This window comes from Pituophis catenifer, unplaced genomic scaffold (assembly GCF_029215685.1).
Source record: "Pituophis catenifer annectens isolate HBS135680 unplaced genomic scaffold, rPitCat1.0.hap2 SCAF_2, whole genome shotgun sequence".
Classification (NCBI taxonomy): Eukaryota; Metazoa; Chordata; class Lepidosauria; order Squamata; family Colubridae; genus Pituophis; species Pituophis catenifer.
Window position 1 is genome coordinate 147,813,011 of NW_027256882.1, and position 24,956 is coordinate 147,837,966.

General features: G+C 38.8%; 1 protein-coding gene across 1 annotated transcript in view; it reads left to right on the forward strand.

Moving 5' to 3' along the window:
• TEX2 (testis expressed 2) overlaps positions 1–24,956 on the forward strand; it is a 112,423-nt gene that overhangs the window by 63,583 nt on the left and 23,884 nt on the right. The window contains exons 3-6 of the mRNA XM_070937740.1: positions 9,835–10,035; positions 10,971–11,310; positions 13,231–13,478; positions 19,347–19,493. Coding sequence (XP_070793841.1) covers positions 9,835–10,035; positions 10,971–11,310; positions 13,231–13,478; positions 19,347–19,493 — 936 coding nt within the window. The remainder of the gene's footprint in view (positions 1–9,834; positions 10,036–10,970; positions 11,311–13,230; positions 13,479–19,346; positions 19,494–24,956) is intronic.

Below are 24,956 nucleotides of genomic sequence, written 5' to 3' on the forward strand. Positions count from 1 at the left end.
ACCCAAAATGCCCATCTAGAAGTTGGGAGAACCTCATTCCAAAGGGCAGGCGCTATGAAAGTACAGGCATTCTTCCAGAGTCTTGATAGATAACATGGTTTAATTGAGGGAAATGAAGTTTGCCAATCCTGCCAGATCAAAGCACCTTGTAGATAGGGCAGGGATGTCAAACTGGCGGCCCGTGGGCAAGATGCATCACATGCAGGCCACATCCACCTCGGCTCTGCAAAGGCAAAAAAGTCACGTGACATGATCGAGTTTGACACCTGTGCTGTAGGGAACAAGCAGTGCCTCAGGTAATCAGGCTCTATGCCATGTAGGCTTTATACATAACAACCAGTACCTTCATTTGCCCTGGAAAGCAAACAGGCAATTAGTGCAGCTTGTGGAACGGAAATGTTACATGGGCAAACTAGAGTGCCTTGCAATAGTCAAGCAGTGAGGTGACCAGGGTGAGTAAGTGACTGAAGAGCCACCTGATCCAGAAAAGAGGGGCACCAGATAAATTCGAGCAAAGCCCTTCCTACCCGCAGTTGCTCTCTGCTCATGAAGCAGGAGCTGCGAGTCCAGGAAGACTCCCAGATTGTGTATCACTCTTGAATGTGGAACTGCTATCCCATGCAAGCTTAAAGATGGTACATTCTCACACCTTAGTGGTCCAAATACCCTCAAGCATAAGGTAGTCCTTGAGGTATGACCCTAATGGAGCCTGCCCATTAGGGTCGTAAGTCAAAACTGTTGTAAAATGAATAAGACTCATTGTTACAACCATGCTCATTAAGCAAATCAACCGTGCCATTAAGTGAATGAAGATCAGGCTTGCTGATCGCTTCAGTTCGTTAAATGACCTCTGCGATCATTAAATGAACCAAGTGGTTTAGAGATTTTGCATGGCTCCTGGTGTGGAGTCCCCAGGGGAAACCACTTCTGCCTGCCCATCAGCTGTTCTGGCAAGGCAAGGTGGCCTACTGCTTCCAAACTGCAGTGTCTCCACATAGGTGCCTGGACTTAAATTGGGGTGGGGGTGAATTTGTAAGGTTCCCAGTGTGGAGCCTCTGGACGGAACCACTGCCACCCAACCATCAGCTGTTCTATAAGCAATCTACAATAGTACATACTAATCCTCAAAGCTAACACAAACACAGTAAAGTAGAATGCAAAGAAAAATTCTGGTGAGTGAGAAGTTCCCTGAGGATGGTCTCCAGCACAAGCCTGGAAGCTCAAAAGACTAACCCTCTGATCTCGGTGACTGACATAGATTGGATCCTGCAAAGGAACTTTCTGCAAACAATCTCAAAGCACATGCAAACACAATGCACTAGAATGCAAAGGAACTTTACAGTTATTGAATCTGCTTTCTGTGTACACTGGCTAGTATTTTTGCAAGCAATTCCAAAGCAAACACCGACAAATATACAGTCATTAAAAATATTATTCAGCTTTGTAAAGTACTTACAAATAAGCACAGTAGTTTGTAAAGTACTTACAAACACGCTCAGTGCTATAATGCAAGAGAAAATTTTAAAGCACTTACAAAGGCAATTACAGTACTCCAGTCCTCAAGGCCATAGCAACAAAAGAAGCAACAAGAACAGCCACAAGAGATTCACTCCTCTGGTCGTCCACAGGGCAGCAATGAGGAGAAAAATAAGAGCATGTTAGCTGCAAAGTCCCTGATGGAGGGGAAAAAAACCACACGACCACATGGACCTCGGAAATCGCCTGTCGTAACCACAGGTGACTTCTGGGTCCCAAAAGGAGCCACGGGTCTAAAAATGGCTGCTATTTCAGAAGTGACTGAATCCAAGCCACATGACTGCACAGGCTTCTTGTTGGTTGCAATTTTGAACCCCTGTTGTAAGTACATTTTTGGGGTGCATTGATAACTTCAAATAAAGGGCTGTCGTACCTCGAGGACTACCTGTACTGATGAGACCGAATCCCAAAGCAGTAGATGACCTTACCCAGAAATTCCATATACTGTAGATATTGAAGAAGAAGGAAGAGTGAGTAGAATCCTCCAGCGCCCTAATACCTAAATGGTCATTAGGAGAAAACAGCAACTTGATGGCACATAATGGCCCCCACAGAGGAAAGGCATGGAGAAAGATCTCTTCCTCTTCAAGCAACACTGGTTGAAATCAGCCCCAGAGAAAAGAAGCAAACCACTGTAAGATACTATTCCCCATCTCCAGTACCCAGAGGATACTGTAGTTGTGAAGTAGTGAAACCCAATGAAAGATCAAGGAGCACAAGGATGGATGTACCACCTCCATCTGACATAGCTAGATGCCTAACTGATAACGGTACTTGGTGGATGGCTTCTGAGCAGTCTCTCCTTCATTGCTCATCCATGGAAATAGAGTAATAGAAGACATGCTTAGAGCAACAGTTGTGTAAAGAGGAATAATGAATTTAACTTAACTTGGTCATTCTAGCATTTACTGTGGCAGTAAGACCAGTAAAACAAGCTTTCTTCTCCACTCTTACTGCATTTATGAATAACTGAACAGCATTAAAGAGAGAGACCCTGTTAGGAAAACTGAGCCAGAAGATTGTCTACTGGGCCACTGAATGCTATCAGGACAGGGTGAATGAAAGTTGTTAAGACAGAACTCAAAGGATTTGGAAGTTGACTGGAGAGTGGCACTCCCCCAAACAGAGCTGACCCATAACCTGGGGGTCTGCTTTAATTTATGGCTTCTGCTTGAACAGCAGGCATAGGCCATGGCCATGGAGGCCTTTGTACGGTTATATTTTGTATGTCAATTGTGGTATTTCCTGAATCAAGAGGCTTTACTCTCTTATGCCCTTGTCACCTTATGGCTGTGATCTACATGGAATTCTCTTGAAGACTGTTCAGAAACTTCAGTTGATGCAACTCAGAGTGGCCAAACCAATTATAGATGTGTTTATCATATAACATTGCTGCTATGGAAGCTGCAGTGAGCTTCTGAATGCAATTCAGTGGGCTGATTATAAGCTTTAAAGTCCCATATGGCTCAAGGCTTGGACAAACTACCTACTTTGAGTTGAATTTGCCAACCCAGTAAAAACTGGGAAAGACAGTTTGTTGAGAGCTCCATTATTGAGAGAATGTCATCTCCAGGGATTCTCAGCTTGAGCCTGCTTGATGATGTCCCTCCTGTTCTTACTAACTACGTTGCTGGAGAGCCGTAAAAAACATGGATCTTCAAAAAGGCAGTCGGATACATAGTATTTACTATCATGCTATCTTCACATGGTAATACATCTACTGATTGGTTATATTTGTATTGATTTTTGTTTCTCATCTTATTAAATATTAGTGTCTTATTAAAAGTTAGTGTAAATCACATGGATTCTCTTGAAATGGAATGGCTTATACACTGAAGTAATGGATGGATGGATGGATGGATGGATGGATGGATGGATCGATGGATCGATGGATGGATGGTATAGGTTTTTCCAACTTTTTTAAGTATGAAAATTCATAATCAGTCACTCTCCATGCATAACCTTTGCTTTCTAACAATGTTTTTAGTATTCATATACTTTTTCAGATAAAAATGAATGCTTATGAAGATGTATCTCTCTCTTTATTCAAAACATTTTTATATAAATCATTAAGCATAGATTTATCCCATCCTGTTTTGGGATTTCTCACTCACTATGTTTTTCTTCAATATCCCACAAAAAATAGTACGGCTGTTTGTTACCTTGTCCTTCTCCCTGTTCATTCTGAAACCTCAGATGAAATAGAATTACACATCAATACTTTTCACATTCAAATTAGACTCTTTTGATTAAATATTTGGGTGTCCCAAATTGCAGCCAAGTGGAATATCAGCAGTCTTTAGAGATTATTTTGGGAACAATACTGCTTTTCACAGCATTTAAGCTTTATCCCTTTATTCATATTAGATTTTTTTTTTCAAAAAAAGATTTATATTCCTAACTTGTGACTGACTACATCGTGATAACAACATGGCAAAATATCTGTCGTAATTAGTTTAGGAAATTCTATGGGATGTTAAATTGAAGTGGACTAGGTGTAGAAGAGACAGTGACTATTGATTAAAAGGAAGGGATTTACAAATAATTCATGTAAAGAATGGGCAAATTATCGCCCTCCAGATGTTGTTGAACTCCAATTCCCAGCAGCTGCAGCCAACATGGCCAATAGTTAGAAGTTCTGGAAAATCTAATACAAGAAACATCTGGAAAGCCACACATTACTCACTCTTCATTTACTATAATTATAACTCACATAGTGTAGTATAATATTCGAAAAAATGTTTTAATAACTTTTTAATAATGTATGCTTCTTAAATGCTGAAGGCTTATGCAAGCATATGCATGAATTTAATTTGTGTACTGAAAGTTAATTCTAGTATTCCTTATAAAAAGGCTTAGAATCTTCCCCCCCCCCAAAAAAGACTGTTCCAGTGGTGCCCCATGATTTGATTTTTAAGAGATTTATGCAATTTGTATAAATGCATTGTTCAGTTTTCCGTATTTCTCCGATAAGCCTGGTGTGCAGATTTGCTGGGGCAGCAAAATAGAAAGTTCTGCCTACAAGAACTGCCTCCTTAAACAGTATCCCAGGATACTATTTTAGTGTCTAAAATGATAGTGTTTCTTTTTGATAGATGTGAATTTCTATTAAACTTTATAAAAGAAAATGTAAAATCATGTTTTGACTTCGTGTTTCTTTTCTCTGTATGTATCTTAAACACTTGTTATTCTACACGCTCTATCATTAACAACAAGGTATTCCTCTCAGGTTCTGTATCTGCTATGTATCATATCCTGTTGCTCTCTCAACTTTGCTGTTGTCCTTTCTGGTTGGAGACTATTGTCCTTTCATCACCGTGGAAGTACTATGGAGCTATTAATCTGGTCAGCTTCTATATATAGAAGTACTGCTGGTATACCTCCATCCCCATGTGATCTCACATACATGCAGCCAAGAGCTGATACATAGGAGCATTTAATTATTTAATTTGACAGGCATCGCCTCACTCCAGTCAACTCAGGTCATCTCATAGCATAAAAACAAAAAGAGCAACATGCAATTAAAACTAGAATACAACAGTAACAAGATGGCAAACAACATAAACATGTCCAACACCCACAAGGAGTTTCAACCACCAAATGTTTGGGAGAAGAGACACATCTTTAAAAGCCTTTCGGACATTATCAAGGATCTCAGGAGGTACCTCATTCTGGAAGATAGGCATCATACCTTAACTGAAGTGTTATGGGTGCACAGCTGATTAATGTACAATTGGTCTACTAGTTAGGGAATTGATATTTCTGGTTCTTTTTGTGGAATAATTCAAAATGAACTCAAGATTTACCATATTTTTTGCTCCATAAGATGCACTTTCCCCCCTCCTAAAAAAAGGTGGACAATGCTGGTCCTTTGGTGAATAGCAGCCGGGCCGCTGCGGCGGGGTCCTTTTACAATGCTGAACCCCGCCTCTTCTGTCTTTGTCATTGCCTACCTCTTCTGTCTCTTTTCCACATGCAGGAGTCAACAGGCAGAGCTGGGACATGAGAGGACACCTATCTGTGTCCTCTCATGTCCTGATATTTTTTTTCTTGTTTTCGTCCTCTAAACCTAGGTGCATCTTATGGTCAGTGCATCTTATGGAGCGAAAAATACAGTACTTTCCCATAGAAAATTAGTAGCTCTGCAAACACCCTACAAACATAGGAAAAGAATTAGATGAAAATTTGAAGTTCTATAAATTAATTTGATATACATAAGCAAAGAAATAGGATGAAGCCACAATAATTTACCCTCCAGTGCCCACTCTGAGGTTATTCTATGGATTCTAATTATTTTAGTAAGGACTGAAAGAAAAAAAAGTTTACCAAATAATAACATGAAGAATTCTAGGGAAATATTTTGGCTTCATAGCTGCACAGATGGTTGTTGTATGGTTACTGATGAAAAAAAGAGAGAATAGGGGTGAAAACAGAGAAGGGAAAAATCATAAATAAAATAGTAAAATGACCTTTATCAGAGAAAGAAAGCACAATATTTCGTTTTATGTCAGTGGACATTATTGTGTTTTTTTATATCAAATCTTGTGTGAAGCCCCAAACCCTCAAATTACAATTGACAAGAGTTCAGAATGCTGTTAAACTTTTCTTGATTGGATTTGCATAATATTTCTAGGTTGGTTGTTTCCTGGAGCAGGTTTATTAGGATTACATGTGTCATTCTGTATGATTCATATATTCATGTATCCTTGGAGAATAATCTTTTCCTATGGATGGTATATTTACTTGGATTGTGTGGCACTTGGCATACCTTGGCAAACAAAGGAGTTCAGAATTTGCAGGATATGAATGTGGTAACTCTCTGCAATTCTTTTAAGATGAATGTATCTTTTACCTGGGATTATGTACCTTGAAGGAATGGCTGGTTTAGAAGTTCCCCAAGCTGAGACACTCTGCCTGACATACTTTGCACCACTTTTTGACCTTTGCATTCTGAGCATCACCTAGTTTTCACATTACTGCTAGGCAGTACCCACTGCTGTAGGCTGGCGATTTTGGGAACTGTAGCCTAACATATAGGTAGTCCTTGATTTACAACAGTTTGTTTAGTGACCATTCGAAGTTACAACTTTTCACACTTGGACTGCTGAAACATCCCCGTGGTCATGTGATCAAAATTCGGACACTTGGCAACTAACTCATACTTATGACTGTTGCAGTGTCCCGGGGTCATGTGATCCCCTTCTGACAAGCAAAGTCAATGGGGAAGCCAGCTTCGCTTAACACCATGTTGCTAACTTAACAATTGCAGTGATTCATTTAACAAATGTGGCAAGGAAAGTCATAAAATGGGGCAAATCTTAAATTTCTCACTTAGCAACATAAATTTCTGGCTCAATTGTGGTTGTAAGTCGAGGAGTACTTGTATATGGTAAACACCAGTTTAGAGGAATATAGTAAATTAAAACACAACTTTAGATCTTGGCTCCCCTTGCCCTATTACTTATTTTCCCCTCCCTCCCTTTTAAACAAATTCAAGTTACATTAAGATAAAAGTTGCCCAACATCACTGATTATTTACTACTGTAGCTATTCCTTCATGTTTGATCCACTAGATTAACTGTGTCCAGTAGAACTATTCAAGCAAAGTAGCTCTTGATAATTGAAAAGAGCTGTAGCAGCCCTGATCCATATGTGTGTGAATAAATTGTTTGGCATATTTCCATTGATAAAGAGCACCAACTGCTTCTGAAATTCAAAGTACTATTGATAAATGCAACTGTTTTAGGGGAAGTTTTCAGTTCAAACTCTAGGTGTGGCACTGGAAGAAAAAAAACCCGATTTCTTCTTCCTTGTAAGGATCTTTTAATGGTTTGTAAGCTTGAAAGAGACTTTATCCAGGAAGCAATGGAGCCTGGGTGTGAACAGACCTGACTTCCATTGTTCAGTCTGTTATTGGTCAGTTGCCCAGGGGACCCAGTACAGATCTGATAGGGCTAAGTGCTCTCAAATGCTCACCCTTGGTAACTTCTCAAGCACACCTGGAGGCAGGTGGGGAAATGCTACAGTTCAGCTTTAATTGTGCAATATAGTCTTATCTGTGGAATATGAGGTCCTAAACATATAAAGGAAACAACCATTCTGAAGACTGTTAACAACAACAAAAAAAAAAGGATGACCCCCTACTGCACATTGGCACTTTCCTGATCATATAATTATAGGAATATGTTTCCAGGTGTAATTCACTGTTGTTATGAATGCCTTTAAGGCTCTAGCTTAACTTCATCTTGACTGAACCAGGGAAGAGAGGTTCTTCTCTTGTGTTCCAACCATGGCTGAGTGATTTCTTTAAAACATTTTAGTAATATCCTCTTTAGTTATCCTTTAGTAACTCATCTTTTGGGAAAAGTCTGCAAAGAAACGAAGAAGTTAATATGTGCACTAAGGGGGGAAAGATGTAGAAAAAAGAGGTACAAAAGTGTGAAAGTATAAAAGTTTGCTCCCAAATCTGTTAGCAGGATTGGTGTGCGTGTCTTCAGAAGCACAGGAAACAAGGCAGAGTTTATTGAGTCAGATTGGTTTGTTTTTTGCTCTTCAAATTGTATTTATTTTGGAGGTTTGTAATATTATTCAATGTAACTATAGGAATTCCTCAGATTTACAGACTGTACAGCACCCTTTCCAAGGAGCAGTCATTAAATGACTGGTCATAAGTCAAGGACTACCTGTAAACAGTTATTTCTGAAAATACTTATTTTAGAATTAAATTAGAATTAATAATTATTTTAGAATCAGAATTGGAGGCCTATAAAAAATGGATAATACGCCATAGCAGTTCTTGGAAAATGGCTACCAAATTAGCATCAGATAAGCCATTGCCTCTGTGCTGCTGGCAAATGAGTTCTCTTAATATAATATAAATCAATAGTGCAGCATATGGTTTTTCTGTTATATAATTAAATGTAAGGACAGCAATATGGAAAACAGGCAATGAGAGAGGCATGTGTAAAAGGTGTGCTTTTATATAGAAGACTGACTAGTCTTATAGCCTGCAGTAAAATGATATACTGTACTTTTATGGACATTTTCTTCTTGCTCTTAGAAAGTACATACTATACTATCAATCAATTGTAATGAGCTATGTGACATAATACAGAGGCATAGAATTGCTTCATGCATGCTGGGACTTTTTTACATACAGTAAGTATAGAAATGCACCAAGTTGTGTGTAGCAAAGAAAGAGCATGCTAATTTAATTACAATAGTTGTCAATTTCTTATCTATACAGTATTTTTGTTTTTAAACAGTCCTTTTATGTAGACTGCAGTCTGACCAAGGAGCCCTATTGAGCTTAGGATCATACTATGTGACCTAAGGCAGAAGGGCCAGCCACAGTTCATTTCCTACCCTCATATTGCACTACCACATTTCAGTAACAAACTGGACTAATTTCGACAATGCAGTTTTGGGTCATTTTTAGGGTTTGGCGTAGTCTTAAAGTAAGAGTAGTTTGCCTTTGTAAAAACCCTGCTCTTATTCCCACTCTTAACTAGTATATTCTAAACCCAAAGAGTTCAGCTGCAGCTCTTTGAATAGTGTCATGGGATTAGTGGATGACCTCAAGTACAGCAGTCATTCAGAAGATTAGGAGGCTGAATTGTAGCATCTGGCGTCTGTAGCACTGCTTACCTCTAACATGAATGAAAATGGACATATTAGAATTACACGTAAGAGATGTTTTGGTAGCATGTTAAGGACAAGATATGAGGTATAAAGGGGAGGTGAAAACAATCTGTGTAAAAAACCCCAGCTCTTGAGAATTTGGAGTGCCAGGTATCCTTTGTAATGAGGTATCTTACTTCCCAGTACAGCTATTGAGCTATACCCTGATTGATTCATGACTTGCTAGTTAGGAAGAAACAAGCAAGCATTCCAAGTAGACCACCTTATGCCCTCCTCACCTGTCTGTCCCATTCCAGTTTTGATATTTAAAAATCTATCTCCAATAATTATAGAAGAAGTGAATTCAATCTGTTGTGAAATACAGGTACCAGCTACTCTTGTTCTGTCACACACCGTATATGTACAATGTATTTTTCCAAAGGTAAAATAAACTTTTTTTTTTTGTTGGGAATTCAATTAGGTCAGCCTTCACTAATCAAATGTCCTCTAGATCTTTTGGAAGACTTTTACTATGTGGGAAATGTGAACATTACAATCTTAACTCAAACTCAACTTATACACCCAACTGACTAAATTGATTCAAGATGTCAGCAATCAACACCTCTTACTAATTTTGTCTTAAAGTGAAAAATCTCTTCATTTCTTTAATTTCTGTAGGGCTGGATGAATGAGATCTATAATTATGATCCAGAAACCTATCATGCTACGTTGACTCACTCTATTTATGTGAGACTCGAAGGAAGCATCCTGAGGCTTTCAAAACCTAACAAAAATATTTCCAGAAGAGCTTTTTACAATGAAAGCAAGCCAGATGTTACCTACATTAGCCAGAAAATTTATGATCTTACAGATAGTAAGGTGAGTTCAGAATTAATAATTTCTATCTGGCATTGTTTGGATTTCTGTTCTACATTGTTTTCATCTGAATTATTGCAGTTCGAGTGCAGCAGACAGCAATATATCTGCGAACCTTGGAGAAATCATTTGTCCTATAGCTTTCAGGGATTCTCAGAATAATATCTTCTTGCTACTGGTATCCCTGCCTCTTCACACTAAAGGGGAGGGTAAAGGAGGAATGGTGGATAGGAGGAAATCATCCTATTGAGTGAAACTCATTAGACAAAAATCCTTTTGTCTAATTCCCAGAGTTATAGGTACGTTTTTAATGCCAGCTCCATGTCTGTGATAATATTTAGGTTTGACAGGTTTTCATTTTACCATGCTTCTAATCCCATCAAAGAATGAGTGAAGTTTCTACAAACATCTGAAATCCTCTCTGGCCCTGTCTGCCGTGATCTTTAAATTATTTGCATAACCAGAATAAAATGGTTTAACGTAAACATTGGATAGTTCAGTTGATTTGTAAGATTGCATGCTTCATGATTACAGGTAGCAATTATTTGGCACACATGCACACCCATTCCCATAAAACTTGCTATGGCTGCTCTTCAGACCACCATACTCCTTAGGCCTCGTTTCCCAGATTTTTGCAGGAAAGTAAGTCTAATAGCAATAAATAAATAAATAAATAAATAAATGCTGGGCTGATAAGAGATTTGTCTCACACCAAGTCTTTCCAACCTGTCAAATAAAATACAAAAGAAGCCCAAATATAATTTGTTCCAGAATTACAGTTCCTAATCCATATTTGATCACTCCTGAATATTGGGCAGGCAGCTTGCCTAACGTTGTTTTGACTTGATTGTTTCTTTGATTATGGCAATGCGTTAGTATTCTGTAGTCTCTTCTCTAATGAGATGAAATGTGAAACACTCTCACAACTTGGTTTGCAGATTTATTTGGTTCCCAAAAGTTTGGCTCGAAAACGAGTCTGGAATAAAAAGTATCCAATCTGCATTGAGCTTGGGAGACAAGACGATTTCATGGCCAAAGCCCAGACTGATAAAGAAATCTCAGAAGAAAAAATCTCTGTAGACAAGGAAAACCTAAGCACTGAAGAAATCTGGAAACCCTCTCAGGATGGAGCAAAGTCTGGGACCCAGAAGAACCAAGTGCTTTATTTATTTGCAAGGACAGGTCGAGAGAAAGAAGAATGGTTTAGGAGATTCCTTGTCGCCCAAAAATTAAAATCTGAAGAAGAAAAGCCAATTGTCATTTGGGGAAACAAGTCAGGTAAGGAACCTGTTTGCTTATTCTATTGAGACTGTGTGTAATAAAGTCAAAATACCAGTTTATTAAAGGTTAATTGGGATTAATCTGGAGCCCTGATGGTGCAGTGGTTAGAATGCAGGTTTGCTGGCTAACTCTGCCCACAGTCTGAAGTTCGATCCTGAAGGGGCTCCTGAAGTTGACTCATCCTTCTGAAGTCAGTAAAATGAGGGCCCATATTGTTGCGGCAATATTCTGACATTTGTAAATTACTCAGAGAGTGCTGTAAAGTGCTATAGGGTGGTATACAAGTCTTAAGTGCTATTGCTATTGCATGATTAAGAAAGAACTCTGCTATTCAGTGAGTTCATCAAGGAATGGTAAATGTCTTCTAAAGACATTAAATTTTAACAAAACTATATTCTAATGTCCTGCCTTAGATAAGTGGTTGATTTGAGTAAACATGGAATTAATCTGTCTTTGGGTTTTTTTTCTTGCAAAACAATAATTTAAAATGTTATGAGACTCCAATATATTTCCAGAAATAATACACATACATTTTAGGCAGAAGTATTTTAAAGGTTGCTTCTTGAAGGGACTTAATTTTACTTTATTAATACTAAATGTGTAGTTCAGTTATGATTCATAATGGTACGATTTTATGACATTTAACGTTATAGGAATATTAGACTTCCTGCCAAAGTTCTCAAATCTTTAAATCTGATATATATAATACATCAATTAATGGTTAATATAATTCTTCATCTTTTACTACACGTCCCCTATACGCTCTTTTATATAATACTTCTGGAACATTCTTTTTTAGGATTGTGGCTCACCTAAAAATTTAAAATTATCTCTTTAAAGTTAATAGGGCCTGGAAATTTGGCCATAATTGAACCCTTGAGCATTTAATACAATAATAATTACAGAAGATGTTTAGGAAAGTAATATCTCAGTTTTTATTCTTTTTAAAATAACTGAAATGTATTTAATTAAACACAGATTGCTCAAACACAATTTACAAAGTCTTTGCCTTTATTCCAAATAAAGCTTCAAGTTATCTGTGTGCAAAATATTTGCACTGTTTATATATAAATGTTTGGCCAAGTTTATGGCAAGCTTCTAAAAAGCTGAAGAGTAGTTCAGAAATGTTTCCTCTTAACCCAGTTTATGGAAAAACCCTTTCACAGAAGTGGGAATGATAATGGAAAGTGATTCCACTTACTCAGTCTTGTAAAATGTTTAAATTGAGGCTAGTGGGTGTGAGAATGCTTGTGTTTTTATTTGCTGACACTCATGATTCTTGGATTTTTAGCTTTGCTTACATTCAGGTTCTTTTCTAGTCTAGAGTTGTTCAGCATATCAGATTTGGTGCAGTTTTACATCCTCAGCTGTCTTCTTTCCTCTAAAATTTTCTCTGTTCTATTTACTATGATTTATTTTCAGACAGTTTCTTGTAAACATTGCCAAAACCTGTTTTAAATTAAGGATTGGTGTGTTTATATATGGTACTGAAAAAGATGCATGACCAGATAGTTTACTTACCATTTGCCATAGAATGGTAAAGGGCAGGGGAAGTATCTGTGGCTTTCCAGATGTTATTGAACTACAATACAATACCCAGCATATTGTCCATGTTAGCTGTGGCTCTGGGAATTCAACAACAACTGAAGGCTACAAACTGATATCTCTTGTGGTTTACGTTAAAGTCAAAACTATTATACAGTATAATCTTGAATAGATTGTGTGAAATAATAATGTGTGTACTTCCATAATGAATAGATTAAATCACAGTGTATGTTCTCCACCTTGTCATATTGACAACCTTGTAATTTGCTTGGCATCATAATCTTCTGTTTTTCAATCTGTTTCATTCTTATGTTCCATATTTGATTATGTATTGATGCTTTACCCATTGTTTTTCCTTCTTATTGTATTCAGGCTTCTTGCCAGCACATAGTCGATCCAATAGCCAGTCTGGGATTCTTACACACAGCCGCAGCAGCAGTAAAGGAAGTGTAGAAGAAATCGTTCCTCAGCCAAAGCTGAAAGACCTGGGTTCCAACATCAGGCAGAAAATACTTTTAGACTATAAGGTATACATGGCAAGGTGCATTCCGCCAGAACTCCCAAGCCCTGCGGTTAGTCCCGATCACAGTGCTGACAGCAGCCCCACAGCCGTGAAAAAGGTGAAGTATATTCTTTAAATATTCTTGATTGAGGTGTTATGATTTACCTTGTAGCGGCTGCTAAATTCAAGTGGGCAGGGGCTGTTTTTTGTTCCCAAAGAAGTGTGGGGCTAATAACATTTCTATGGTATGCTCACTTTCTCAACATTCAACATTATTTTGATGCAGCTTAAAAGATCTCTGCAACAGTAGATATTTCATTTAGTTCTTACACTTCTAGGACTACCCATCAATAGAACTACTCTGATGTTAGAGAGCAAAATTAAAAATATTGCAACAACTGTTCTTTTTAATAGAAACAGAATTATAACAATTGGGATTTAAACTATTGTAAAAAGATGTGTACTCAAGTATTTATACAAAGCACAAGTTAATTTAGGCTGATTCACAGAAATAAGTTCTAAATTCACAGGAAGAAATCATTTCAGGTTTTTTGGTCATGGTACTTAAGTATTGTGTCCAGTTTCTGGGCTCCACATTTTTAAAATGTTTAGAAAAACTGAAACAGATTCAGAGCCAAACAGTGAAAATCACAATTTAAATTATGAAATCTAGAAATTACGAAGAAAAATTCTAAGATGTAGCCTTGAGAAAGCAGACAGTTTTGGAAAAGGGGAAATATGATTACAATTTTCGAATAGCTGAAAGATGTCGTTCAAAAGATAAAGAGCCAGTTTGTGTAACAGTTAAAAGGCTGGATTAGTATTTGGGAGTCTGGAAGTTCTAGCACACCCTTAGGCATGAAAGCCAGCTGGGTGACTTTTGGCCAGTCACACACACTCAGCATAACCCACCTCAGTAGGTAGTTGTTATGAGACTAATAGGAGGAAGCATTACATACACTGTCTTAAATTGTAGAAAATAAAGGTCTGGTATAATCAGATCAGTAAATGATAATAAAGACCTGTTCTCTCTCATTCCAGAGTGTAGGAGGTAGAATAATGGATTTCAATTACAGGAAGGCAGCTATTATATTGGGAAGTCTTGTTCCGTCAATAAGAGCAGCTTGACAGTGGAACTAATTACCCAGAAAAACTGTAGTTCCCTTTTGCTGAATATATTCAAGCAGGGGTAGAATAATCTTCTTTGGAAATGTTTACTTTGAATTTGTGTACTGAGCAGGTATTAGATTTATCCCATCCAAATTAAATTCTATGAAGATCACCCTTTGCATACCCTATATACAGTGGTGGGATTCAATTTTTTTAACAAAAGGTTCTGTGGGCGTGGCTTAGTTGGGGGTGTGGCTTGGTGGTCATGTGACCAGGTGGGCGTGGCTAGCTGGTCATGTGACCAGGTGGGCGTGGCTATGTGCATAGGACTACTCAGAGGGCTGAAAAAAGTCATTTCTGACTGGTCCTCGCACTTATGACCATCCTCACATTTATGCCCGTTGCGGCATTCTTAACAATCGTGTCAGACATTTCACCACTACTTCTCTTCACCACAGTGACAAGATAGGGCGCAAAACGTAAAATGTGAGGACAGTCGTAAGTTCGAGGACTGGTCAAAAGTGCGAGGACCAGCCAAAAATAACTTTTTCAGCCCTCTGAGTAGTCCATATGTACAAAAGGACTACCCAGAGGGCTGAAAAAAGTGATTTCTGACAGGTTTTCGCATTTTTGACTGGTCCTCACCCTTATGACTGGTCATCATTTATGCCTATTGTAGCATTCTTAACAACCGTGTCACTCATTTCATAGCTGCTTCTCTTCACCATGGTGACAAGATAGGGCGCAAAATGTAAAATGTGAGGACAGTCGTAAATTCGAGGACTGTTCAAAAGTGCGAGGACCAGTCAAAAATAACTTTTTCAGCCCTCTGAGTAATCCATATGCACAAAACGATACAGCAATAGAGAGGGATGAAGGAAAGAGAAGAGAGATGGAAGAAAGAAGGAGAGAGAGGGAAGGAAGAGAAGGGAGGAAGGGAAATTAGAGTAGGAGTGAGAGGAAGAGAGGGAGGAAGAGAGGAGGAGAAGGAGAAAGGAAGAGGAAGTAGGGAGGAGAAGAAGCGGGGGGGAAGAAAGTAAGAAGGAAAGAAAAGAGAGAGGTGGTAGGTTTGAGGAGAAAGATTGCTGTACAGTAAAAAAGATGAAATGGAAGAAAGGCAACCCCAAACAAATATAAAGATATTAAGATAAAGAATGAATTGTTAAACTTTAAAGAATAAAAGAGAACAAATATGAATAAATAGCAATAATTAGAAATACACACACAAACATACAATTTATTTTCTTTGAACAGAGTATTTGGCCGGTTCACAAATTTAAACAGTGTTTAGTCATTTCAATTAAATTTACAATTTCTATATTTCCTTTTTATTTATTTTTTATTTTTATTTATTCCTTATCTATTTTTTTAAAAAACCAATATTACCTTTCATCCTCATGTCTAATCTTAATCAAATTCAATTTTTCCCTTCTATATTATACCCCTTCCCATTGTCATCTATTTTTATATCCATCCTCACATTGGTTAATTATGTAATATTACAGTTGTTTAATATAAATTCAACATTTTAATATAAATCAATTAGTTGTATAACTATCTTTTTTGTATATTAATCAATATGAACATGAATATTCCAATTATTTCCATGCAATCCAATTTCTTACAAATCAATTAATTATATTTACCAATAATAATAAACCAAATAACTTCCCCCATATATTCCTCCAAACCACAATTTAACCATTTCTGCTTTCAACACAATATACAATTAATAGTATCTCAATTATTACAATTCCCTAGTTAAATTAAGCTTTTTTTCTTTTGTATTTTAAAAACTTGAACTCTCCTCTTTTTCCCTAAATTTCCCATTGTTTGCACCTACCTTTTTTGGTGAGGAAAGGGAAAAGAAATCTGCCTGCCTAATTTTCCAACGTTGCAGCAAACAGCAAAGCCAACAGCCTGCTTTACTTTCAGTTTCGTTTTTCAGCATAGCTAGGGGGAAAAAAATCTGCTCCAGCAGATTTTTGCAAGCAAGCAGCAGAGCCCTGAGCAAAACAGCTGAGAGCAAATCAGCTGAGAGTCGGGAGGCCGATCTAATCAACGGGCTAATTAGCCTATGCTGAAGCTCCGCAGGCCAATAAAATTCCAAAAAACACTGAACCGTTTGTTAAATTGCTGGCTCGCCCGCCCCTCGCCCACCACTATTTATTGGCAATAAATAGTGGTGTGGAGGAGCGGGGTAAGGGGCAGGGCGAGCCAGCAATTTAACAAACGGTTCAGTCGAACCACCTAGAACCGGCAGAATCCCACCACTGCCTATATACAGTCTCTTCTGTTTTACTTGGGACTGTCTTGAATACTGTTTATGAAATGTGACTTATTTACAATCCTTTTCTCTCTTTGTTTGCGTGTAATGTCCACTATTGATGCTTGTATATTTCCCATAGTGAGTGAAGTAAGCTCTTGAGCAGTGAGGTAGAGGGTAACACTAGCTCAATCTCAGTCCTATCTCATTTCCCCAGCACAATGGAAATGCAGACCAGGATACCTAAGCAGATGAATGACTTTTTTAGAGATTAAAAACATCCTTTTCCCCTACCTGGAAGCTCCAGTTGAGACACACACTTAAAACCAAGGTGTGCATTTGTAAAAGACTCATACAAGTCCCTTCTATCAACCAGTTAAATAATCAAAGTTGATATACCGTATTTCTTGGAAGATATTGTGGATGCAAACACTTTTCTGTTAACTAATCTGGTATTTATTAACAGCATGTTAGCCATATTATCAAGGTTGGCAGAGAGACTGGTGTTAAGGCACCACATAGATACTATCTTGCCTCCCTACTAACATTCAACTACCCTTTCCTTTATTGTTATAGCAGTTCCTACCTGCAGTCATTCTTAGGGTTGTTTTGCCTCCATCCTGAATTAATAGTCACCTTTTCTAGGTGTGAAACACAAGCTGACTTGTTCCGGTTGCTGTGCACAATCCAGCTCTGATTCTGAGAATATAATTCTCAGGTGGGGTAGGGTGGGGCGGTGTTCAGTAATAGAATCATACAATAAGCAAGAATTACACCTGCTTTTGATTCATAGTTGCACTTAAATTTGAATTAACATCCAGAGACCCACATATTTAATCTCTCACAAACAAGGCTCTGGCTTGAGCAACTTCCCCAAATAATAACCATAACAGGCCCTGTTTGTTATCTAGAGGCAACATTGAGAGGCTATTCTTTATATACTTCAATCTGCATAAATAATCTTATATGTCTATGCATAAATTTGTATTAGTTCAATAACTTGTATTAGCTGGATCTCTGATTTTTTTCTATCCCCTCTCTTTGTTGGATACAGGTCAGTCACAATTGATTTAACTGTTGAAGCTTTTTTCTGTTCATTTCAAGTCAACCCCTTCAGGCATGCCTCCTTCCTAAGTGATGGATGGCTTTGATTTACAATTATATACCTTTACAATGGCAACTTCCTCAAAGATTTAGATAGGGAATGCCTTTATGCTCCCCCTGAGATGCAATGAGGGTCATCTGGTTAAAATAACAACAAAAAAAGGCAATTATTATGGCATTTGTGTTATTGTTAAGATAAGTGGCATAGCAATACAAAATGCTCTTGTTATCAGATAAGAGGACAGCCAAGATGCCTTGGGCAACCCCATCCAATTTCTTTGTAAATTATTTACAATTTACAGTTGTAAAGTATTCTTATGAGGAGATTGAACTGTGTTTATGCCCTTTCCATTCTTTACAAACCTGAAGATCTTCTCTGATCAGCATCAGTGCTAGCTTCAGCTAGTTGGGAGCCCAATGATTGCTGCAATTTTGCTATTTTAATAAGATACCTATTTTGGACTTCTTCAGTCATTTTGACTTATGTTTTAAGGTGAATGTTTGCCACCACCAGTGTGGCCCTTTGATAGTAACCATAGCCCAATACTATGTTCCAAACATAGTAGTCCCATTGGTAAGACTCAAGGCTACCCGAGCATCTTGAGTTGTATTTTTGTTGATAAGGTGTAGTTGGAAACTGGCCTTCACTTTATCAGCAATTGGGGAGTTAGAGTTAATGGGGAATGCATACGTCTTCCCCCTAACTTTCAGATGGCCTGGCCATGGTCTTCTGCCATTTGTTAATTACAGACATTTTGCAAAAATGTCCTCTCAACCCCACATATGGCATATTGCTATTACCCAAAAGTCTTAGGAAATCTGTTAAAAGCTTCACCTCAATATTAATAGAAGCAGAGTGGAATCACTGAGAAAAGACTCAGTCCCAGTCTGATCCAAGATTAAGAAGGCACAGGGTTCTTACTAAAAGCTATTGTGATCATTGGGCAAAGCAGAAACCAATATCAGATCCTGTCAAAGGAATGTCCTGGGGAAGAAGCTTTGAAACCGGACATGAAAGTGCATAAGATCAAAACATTTTTCCAACTTCTGATTGCTGTTGCATATAGAAATGTTCATGATGGGAAAGAATGCCAGCTTTGAATGAAATACAGCTGATGCTACTCATCTCTGACTGCCAAAGGCAGCAGCTCTCTCCTGAAGAGACTGGATGATTGATTTTAGATCGGTGTCAGAGTCTTCATAGGGCTGAATTGAGGCAAGGCTCTGCTTGATTTCTTTTTCTGGGACCCCAGTTCTTCAACCTGTTTAGCTTCCAGTCTTATTCCTCCTACACTAGTGATTTACATACTGAAGCATCAGCTGATTACCTTGGACAATATATTAGACTCATTCATGTGAAATATTTTTAACTTGCTGTTAAGTACAAAAAAACACAATTATTTCAATAAACATGTTAAAATTAACTGTTCACTTTATATATTCAGTAGTAGCATTGTGAAACTTATTAAAAGTGAATTTTTTTAAAAAAAAAAAATCTCTCGCCAGTTGCTAACCACCTCCCATAGTGAAGATGAAGAACAGGAAGCCTGGATCAATGCTCTGCTGGGAAGAATCTTTTGGGATTTCTTGGGAGAGAAATATTGGTCTACTTTGGTGTCAAAGAAAATACAGATGAAGCTCAGCAAAATAAAGGTAGGAATATTTTCCTATTTTTCTAGCATCTGTTTGGGTAGCCCATTCTTGAAGGGAACTGTTATAGAGTTTCAGTCTGCTGGCAGTGAAGGATGCTATCAAGCAACCTGTCAGGGACTACACCAGTCTGTTTTTTTCTTGAACCATAAAGTTGCTTGGCATGTTTATCATAACTGTTAGTCAGACTCTTGGTGGTTTCTGGACGCTTTTAGAAAATTAAATAATTCTAGAGGTTTTCTACTTTTGTTTTTCTAATTCCTGAGGGAACACCATTTTATTTTTATTTGAACCGTTTTTAATTCCACCTGTTAGCTGAAGTAAACTCCTAGAACAGGTTACAAAAATTAGTAATAGTAGTCCTTGCCCTAGACAGGCATACTAAAAGATATGTCATAAAAGGATTGGGAGGGAAAAGAAAATGGAATGTCAAGAACGGAAACATTTTGAGAAAAAAATGGTAACCTTTGCCGTTCTAATGCAATAGGCCTACTCCCTTTTCTGCCTTGACTCAAAAGTACTAAATGAACCTTCATGGAGATGATCCCCCAGGAGATCTGATACTTTCCCCCCTTTAAAGGTAAAGGTAAAGGTTCCCCTGCGTATGCATGCTAGTCGTTTCTGGCTCTAGGGGGCAGTGCTCATCTCCGTTTCTAAGCCAAAGAGTCAGCGCTGTCTGAAGATGCCTCCGTGGTTATGTGGCCGGCATGACCCAACACTGAAGGCGCATGGAACGCTGTTGCCTTCCCACCAAAGCGGTCCCTATTTTTCTATTTGCATTTTTTACATGCTTTCGAACTGCTAGGTTGGCAGAAGTTGGGACAAGTAACTGTCCTGCCCCAGCTACGGACCCCAAAGAACACAGCACACACAAAGTCCATGCAAACCTTAGTTTACTCATTTAAATCAGTCTTTTCTGAACAAAGGCTGTTAATTTAACTTCATTAACAGCCGACAAGAATCCAAAGAATAATAAATAAATTCTGAGGCACAATATTTCAGATAACTGTAATCTTACTGTGGTTGGCAGAATGCCCAGAAGCAATTTGCAGGAAAACTGATAAGAGAGAAACAAGAGCCGAATCAAGACACAAAGGAATGTGAACGAAGTTGTTTCTTGCAAATTGCATCAGTCGTCATCCTTCCTTAAATAGGCTAGGGGAGTAGCCAATTAACCCCAAGCCTTACTCTCGAGGAGACCTCCTCCTGAGGAGCCACTCCTGCCTTTTGGCAGCTCTGCGCGCTCGTGCATCGAGAAGAGGCTCCTCTTCCTCTTCACTTATGGGAGTTTCTGGAAGTTCTGAAGGCCCTGGCTGAATCCCCGCCTCTTGCACCATATCTTCTCCAGCCTCCTCATTGTCTGACTCGAGTGCCAACTGCACAGGCTGCTGGCGCAGTACCACACCAGCCTCCTCGCTGTCGGAATCAGCTACTAACCGCTGACAGGCCACAACAGTAACGGGAGCTCACCCCATTACGCAGCGCTAGGGATTCGAACCGCTGAACTTCTCATCGACAAGCTCAGCATCTTAGTCGCTGAGCCATCGCATCCCTTTTCCCCCTTTAAGAACCCCCAAAATAAGTTTTATTTAATAATATAAACATAGTTTTGTCCTCCTTTTTAGATTATTAACAAGAATTCTTCCAGCAACCGTTTACCTGTTGTGCACAACTCAGTGCTTGTGCATTGGCTTCAGTCAGGTCCATCAGTCTGCAACAGTCTGCCTGTTATTTCAAGAGCTGGTTGTTCATTCAGGATTTTCATATGAGTGAAATATTTATCCACACCAAGATTAATCTTCAGGACTATCAGAGTTATCAGAGAGCCAAAGGCAGAGATTCTGATAGGTGCTGTTTGTGCCCCCAGTCTGCAGACTTTTGAATAATAAATGATCCAAGCACTGTTTTTGTTTCTCTGTTCCCCTAAATGAGTTTTAAATGAAAATGTATGACCCAAGGTGGTGCTGCGATTCAGCTGTGTCCCATCCAGTTAATTTCTCTACGTGTCTTGATTGCACAAATGAAACAACCAGACTAACTTCCAAATTAGCTGGCAGCATAAATGATCAGTTTTCCTAATGCTGTTCTGCAGGAATGATTGTATATTAGCATGAAAACAAATTTCCCATTTGAATATTTTAGTAGAGATAGCCATTTGGCATCTTTTAAAAAAGCAACTGCAGCCAATGTGGGTACTGGTTGATGCATCTGTGAATTAAAGCCTACAATTTTGGAAACAAAAGCTTGCCTTCCAAGCTCAGCCAAAGCTTTTATTGTTCTTTCTACTAAAGACTAGGAACATTTTGTTCAAATGTTCATGAAATAATAGTGTTCTGATATTGAAAATCTACGTGGAGTTCATTAGGTCGGTTGAATTAATTATTGACACACACACACTCTCTTATTCATGTCATCTTGGTAATGATTTTGTTGCTATACTCAGTGTTGCTACACTAGTGATCCATTAGGAGCTAGGAAGATGGAGTACCTATTTAAAGCTTGAGCACCAGAAGAGCTAGGAAAGTAGTGCCAGAATAGTGAGGAGAAAAACAATACTGACAAGAAGTAGAATTCCCCCAGCTAAATCAGGAGAGACATCCCTACATTTCTTAAGAACAACCTTCCATAGGTCTGATACCCTCCAAATGCACTGAGACAACATCAGGGTGAGGAAGATTTTTAAGATGAACATTTGTCAACTAGCTTATAATTACAAAATCATACATTAATCCAGTAAAATGTACTCTCCCTTCCCCCCCCCTCTTCCACAAGACCTTATGACAGATCTTTAATTTTTTTCTTAGTGCAGGGACAGGCAACTCATTTTGGGTTTATTGGCACATTTGGGATTATGAGACGCTGTTTGTCAGGCACAAGCAACCCGAGCCACTCGTGAATAGGATCAACTAGATATTTTATTGTTGATTATCTATATTACAAGAATTTTCCAGACTGTCTGTCTCCCTTGGGAAATAGCAGGTATAGATCTAAAGGTTTTACCTCAAACTATTCTCTCCTGAACAAACTCTAAACTGGAATGTCTCTTTACTCTCTCTAGAGGGGCACCTTCTCCTCCAGCTGGTAATTCCACCACATTGTTGAAGATTTTTAAATGGATGCCAAGGCACTGTCATTCACAAGTTTGATGTAACCCTTTGTGTGTTGCCCCACTTCCCTTTTTGTTTGTTTTTAATAGAAATAAGTATCTTCTAGATGGTTTCTGATGAAACAGAAAACAGGTGGGCTTTAGTCCATGTCTTGTGCCCTTCATGTATTCATCACAGATTCTACTATTGATTTATGTGCCATTCCTTTAGGAGAGTGAGAAAGTTTTCTCTAATTTCTTTGCAGAGCCAGTTCTGGGTTTCTTATCTGACTTTGAGCTGCTGCTCACCACAGTGTTAGTGTGCATATCTCCAGTGCTTGAAACAGCAGCAAAGTATTCTGTTAGTAACAGAACTTGCAAGTCCTAACCTAGTGGCTTCACTACAGGTAGTCCTTGACTTACATCCATTCATTTAGCCACCATTCAAAATTACAATGGCACTGAAAAATATGACTGGTCCTCACATTTATTGCAGAATCCCAAAAGTCACATGATTAAAATTTTGGTGCTTGCCAACCAGCATGTATTTACAATAGTTTTAGCATCCTGGGGTCATGTGATTGCCATTTGCAATGTTCCCAATCAGCCTCCATCCAGCAAAATCAATGGGGAAAGCCAAATTTGCTTAACAACTGATGTGATCCCCCTTTTTTAAAAAAGGGCATAAGATTGGGTATGACTTACTTAACAGGAGCTGTGGTGGCGCAGTGGTTAGAGTGTAGTGTTGCAAGCTGACCCTGCTCATTGCCAGGACTTCGATCCTGACTGGCTGAAGGATGACTCAGCCTTCCATCCTTCTGAGGCTCCATGCTCCACACTGGTAATCTGCCACTCAGGATGTTTCTGAACACAGCACTGAGGTCAATAAAATGAGGACCCACATTGTTGGGGGCAATATGCTGACTCTGTAAACCACCCAGAGAATGCTGTAAAGCAAGTGCTATTGGTATTACTATCCACCTTGCTTAGCAATGGAAATTCTGGTCCCAGTTGGGGTTGTAACTTGAGGACTACTTGTACAGGACAATTGAAGGAAAGCAATTGGTGATTCTCCTCAGTTTGCTCCCCCTCCCCTTCTGCCATCACTAGCTGGCAGGACTGATTGCTTTCCTTAAAATGGAGTCGTAACGGGCTTTGGTATCTGAGTGAGTGCTTGATGCAGATGATTTAGCCGCTTTTCAGGTTTCCCTGGTGACTTGTCATTGGCACAGGGATGCTCCACGTTGGTAATCTGTCACTCAGGATGTTTCTGAACACAGCGCTACTGGTGATTTAGAAGACTGGTACATTTGTGCTGAGAAATAGACCAACTGACAGATTGATGGAGTGGAGAAGATATGCAGGGTGAAGCAGGAAGGAGCTTTCATGTCACATTGGGACAGTCCTGTCACCTATTGATCTGTCAGCCAGGCTATTTTTGGAAACAGATTTATGGTCTTTCTGTCACTTGAGTTAGAAAGGGAAGCTCTTATTAATTTCACTCCAGCTTTGATATGTCCAGATTTATATGTGCTGCAAGGGAATACTAATGTTGGCAGTAAGTGGCGGCAGCTGGCAGAACCCAAAGATGTTCTGTGGAACATGTAGAACGATATTGGAGTAGGCAAAATAGCACACCTCTCAAGAAATTAAAAATAGTAGAAAGCACCGAAAACCATGTGTTGATAGAAGGAACAGAAAATCTGCAATGCTCTCATTTGGGACAAAAGAGCCAGTTTGGTGTAGTAGTTAAGGCATCAGCTAGAAACCAGAGACCATGAGCTCTAGTCCGGCCTTATACAAGAAAGCCAACTGGGTGACCTGGAGCTAATCACTCTCTCTCTCAGCCCTAGGAAGAAAGCAGTGGCAAACCACTTCCAAAAATGTTGCCCAGAAAACTGCAAGATTTGTCCAAGCAGTCATAAGAGCATGTGTGCACGTCAGTGGTGAAATGTAAAATTTGTTACTACCGGTTCTGGGGGCGTGGCTTGGTGGGGAGGGGGTTAATGTGACTGAGTGGGCATGGCCAACTTTTTTTTTTTTTTACATTTTTAAAGCATTTTTTTTACAACCTATTCAGGCAAATAGGTTGTAAAAAAATGCTTTTAAAAGATTAAAAAAAAAGGCTCTGACGATCATAGCTGTGGTGCGCGATCGTCAGAGCCTTTTTTTTTACCTTTTAAAAGCATTTTTCGCCCGAATAGGTTGTAGCTTTTAAAAGTTAAAAAAAAGGCTATGAAAATCACAGCTGTGGCGCATGATCATCAGAACCTTTTTTTTACCTTTTAAAAGTGGGAAGTAACGACATGCGGGTGGGGCCTCACGCCGCCATTGCTACCGGTTCTCTGAACCACCTGCCCCAATTGTTACCAGATCACCCG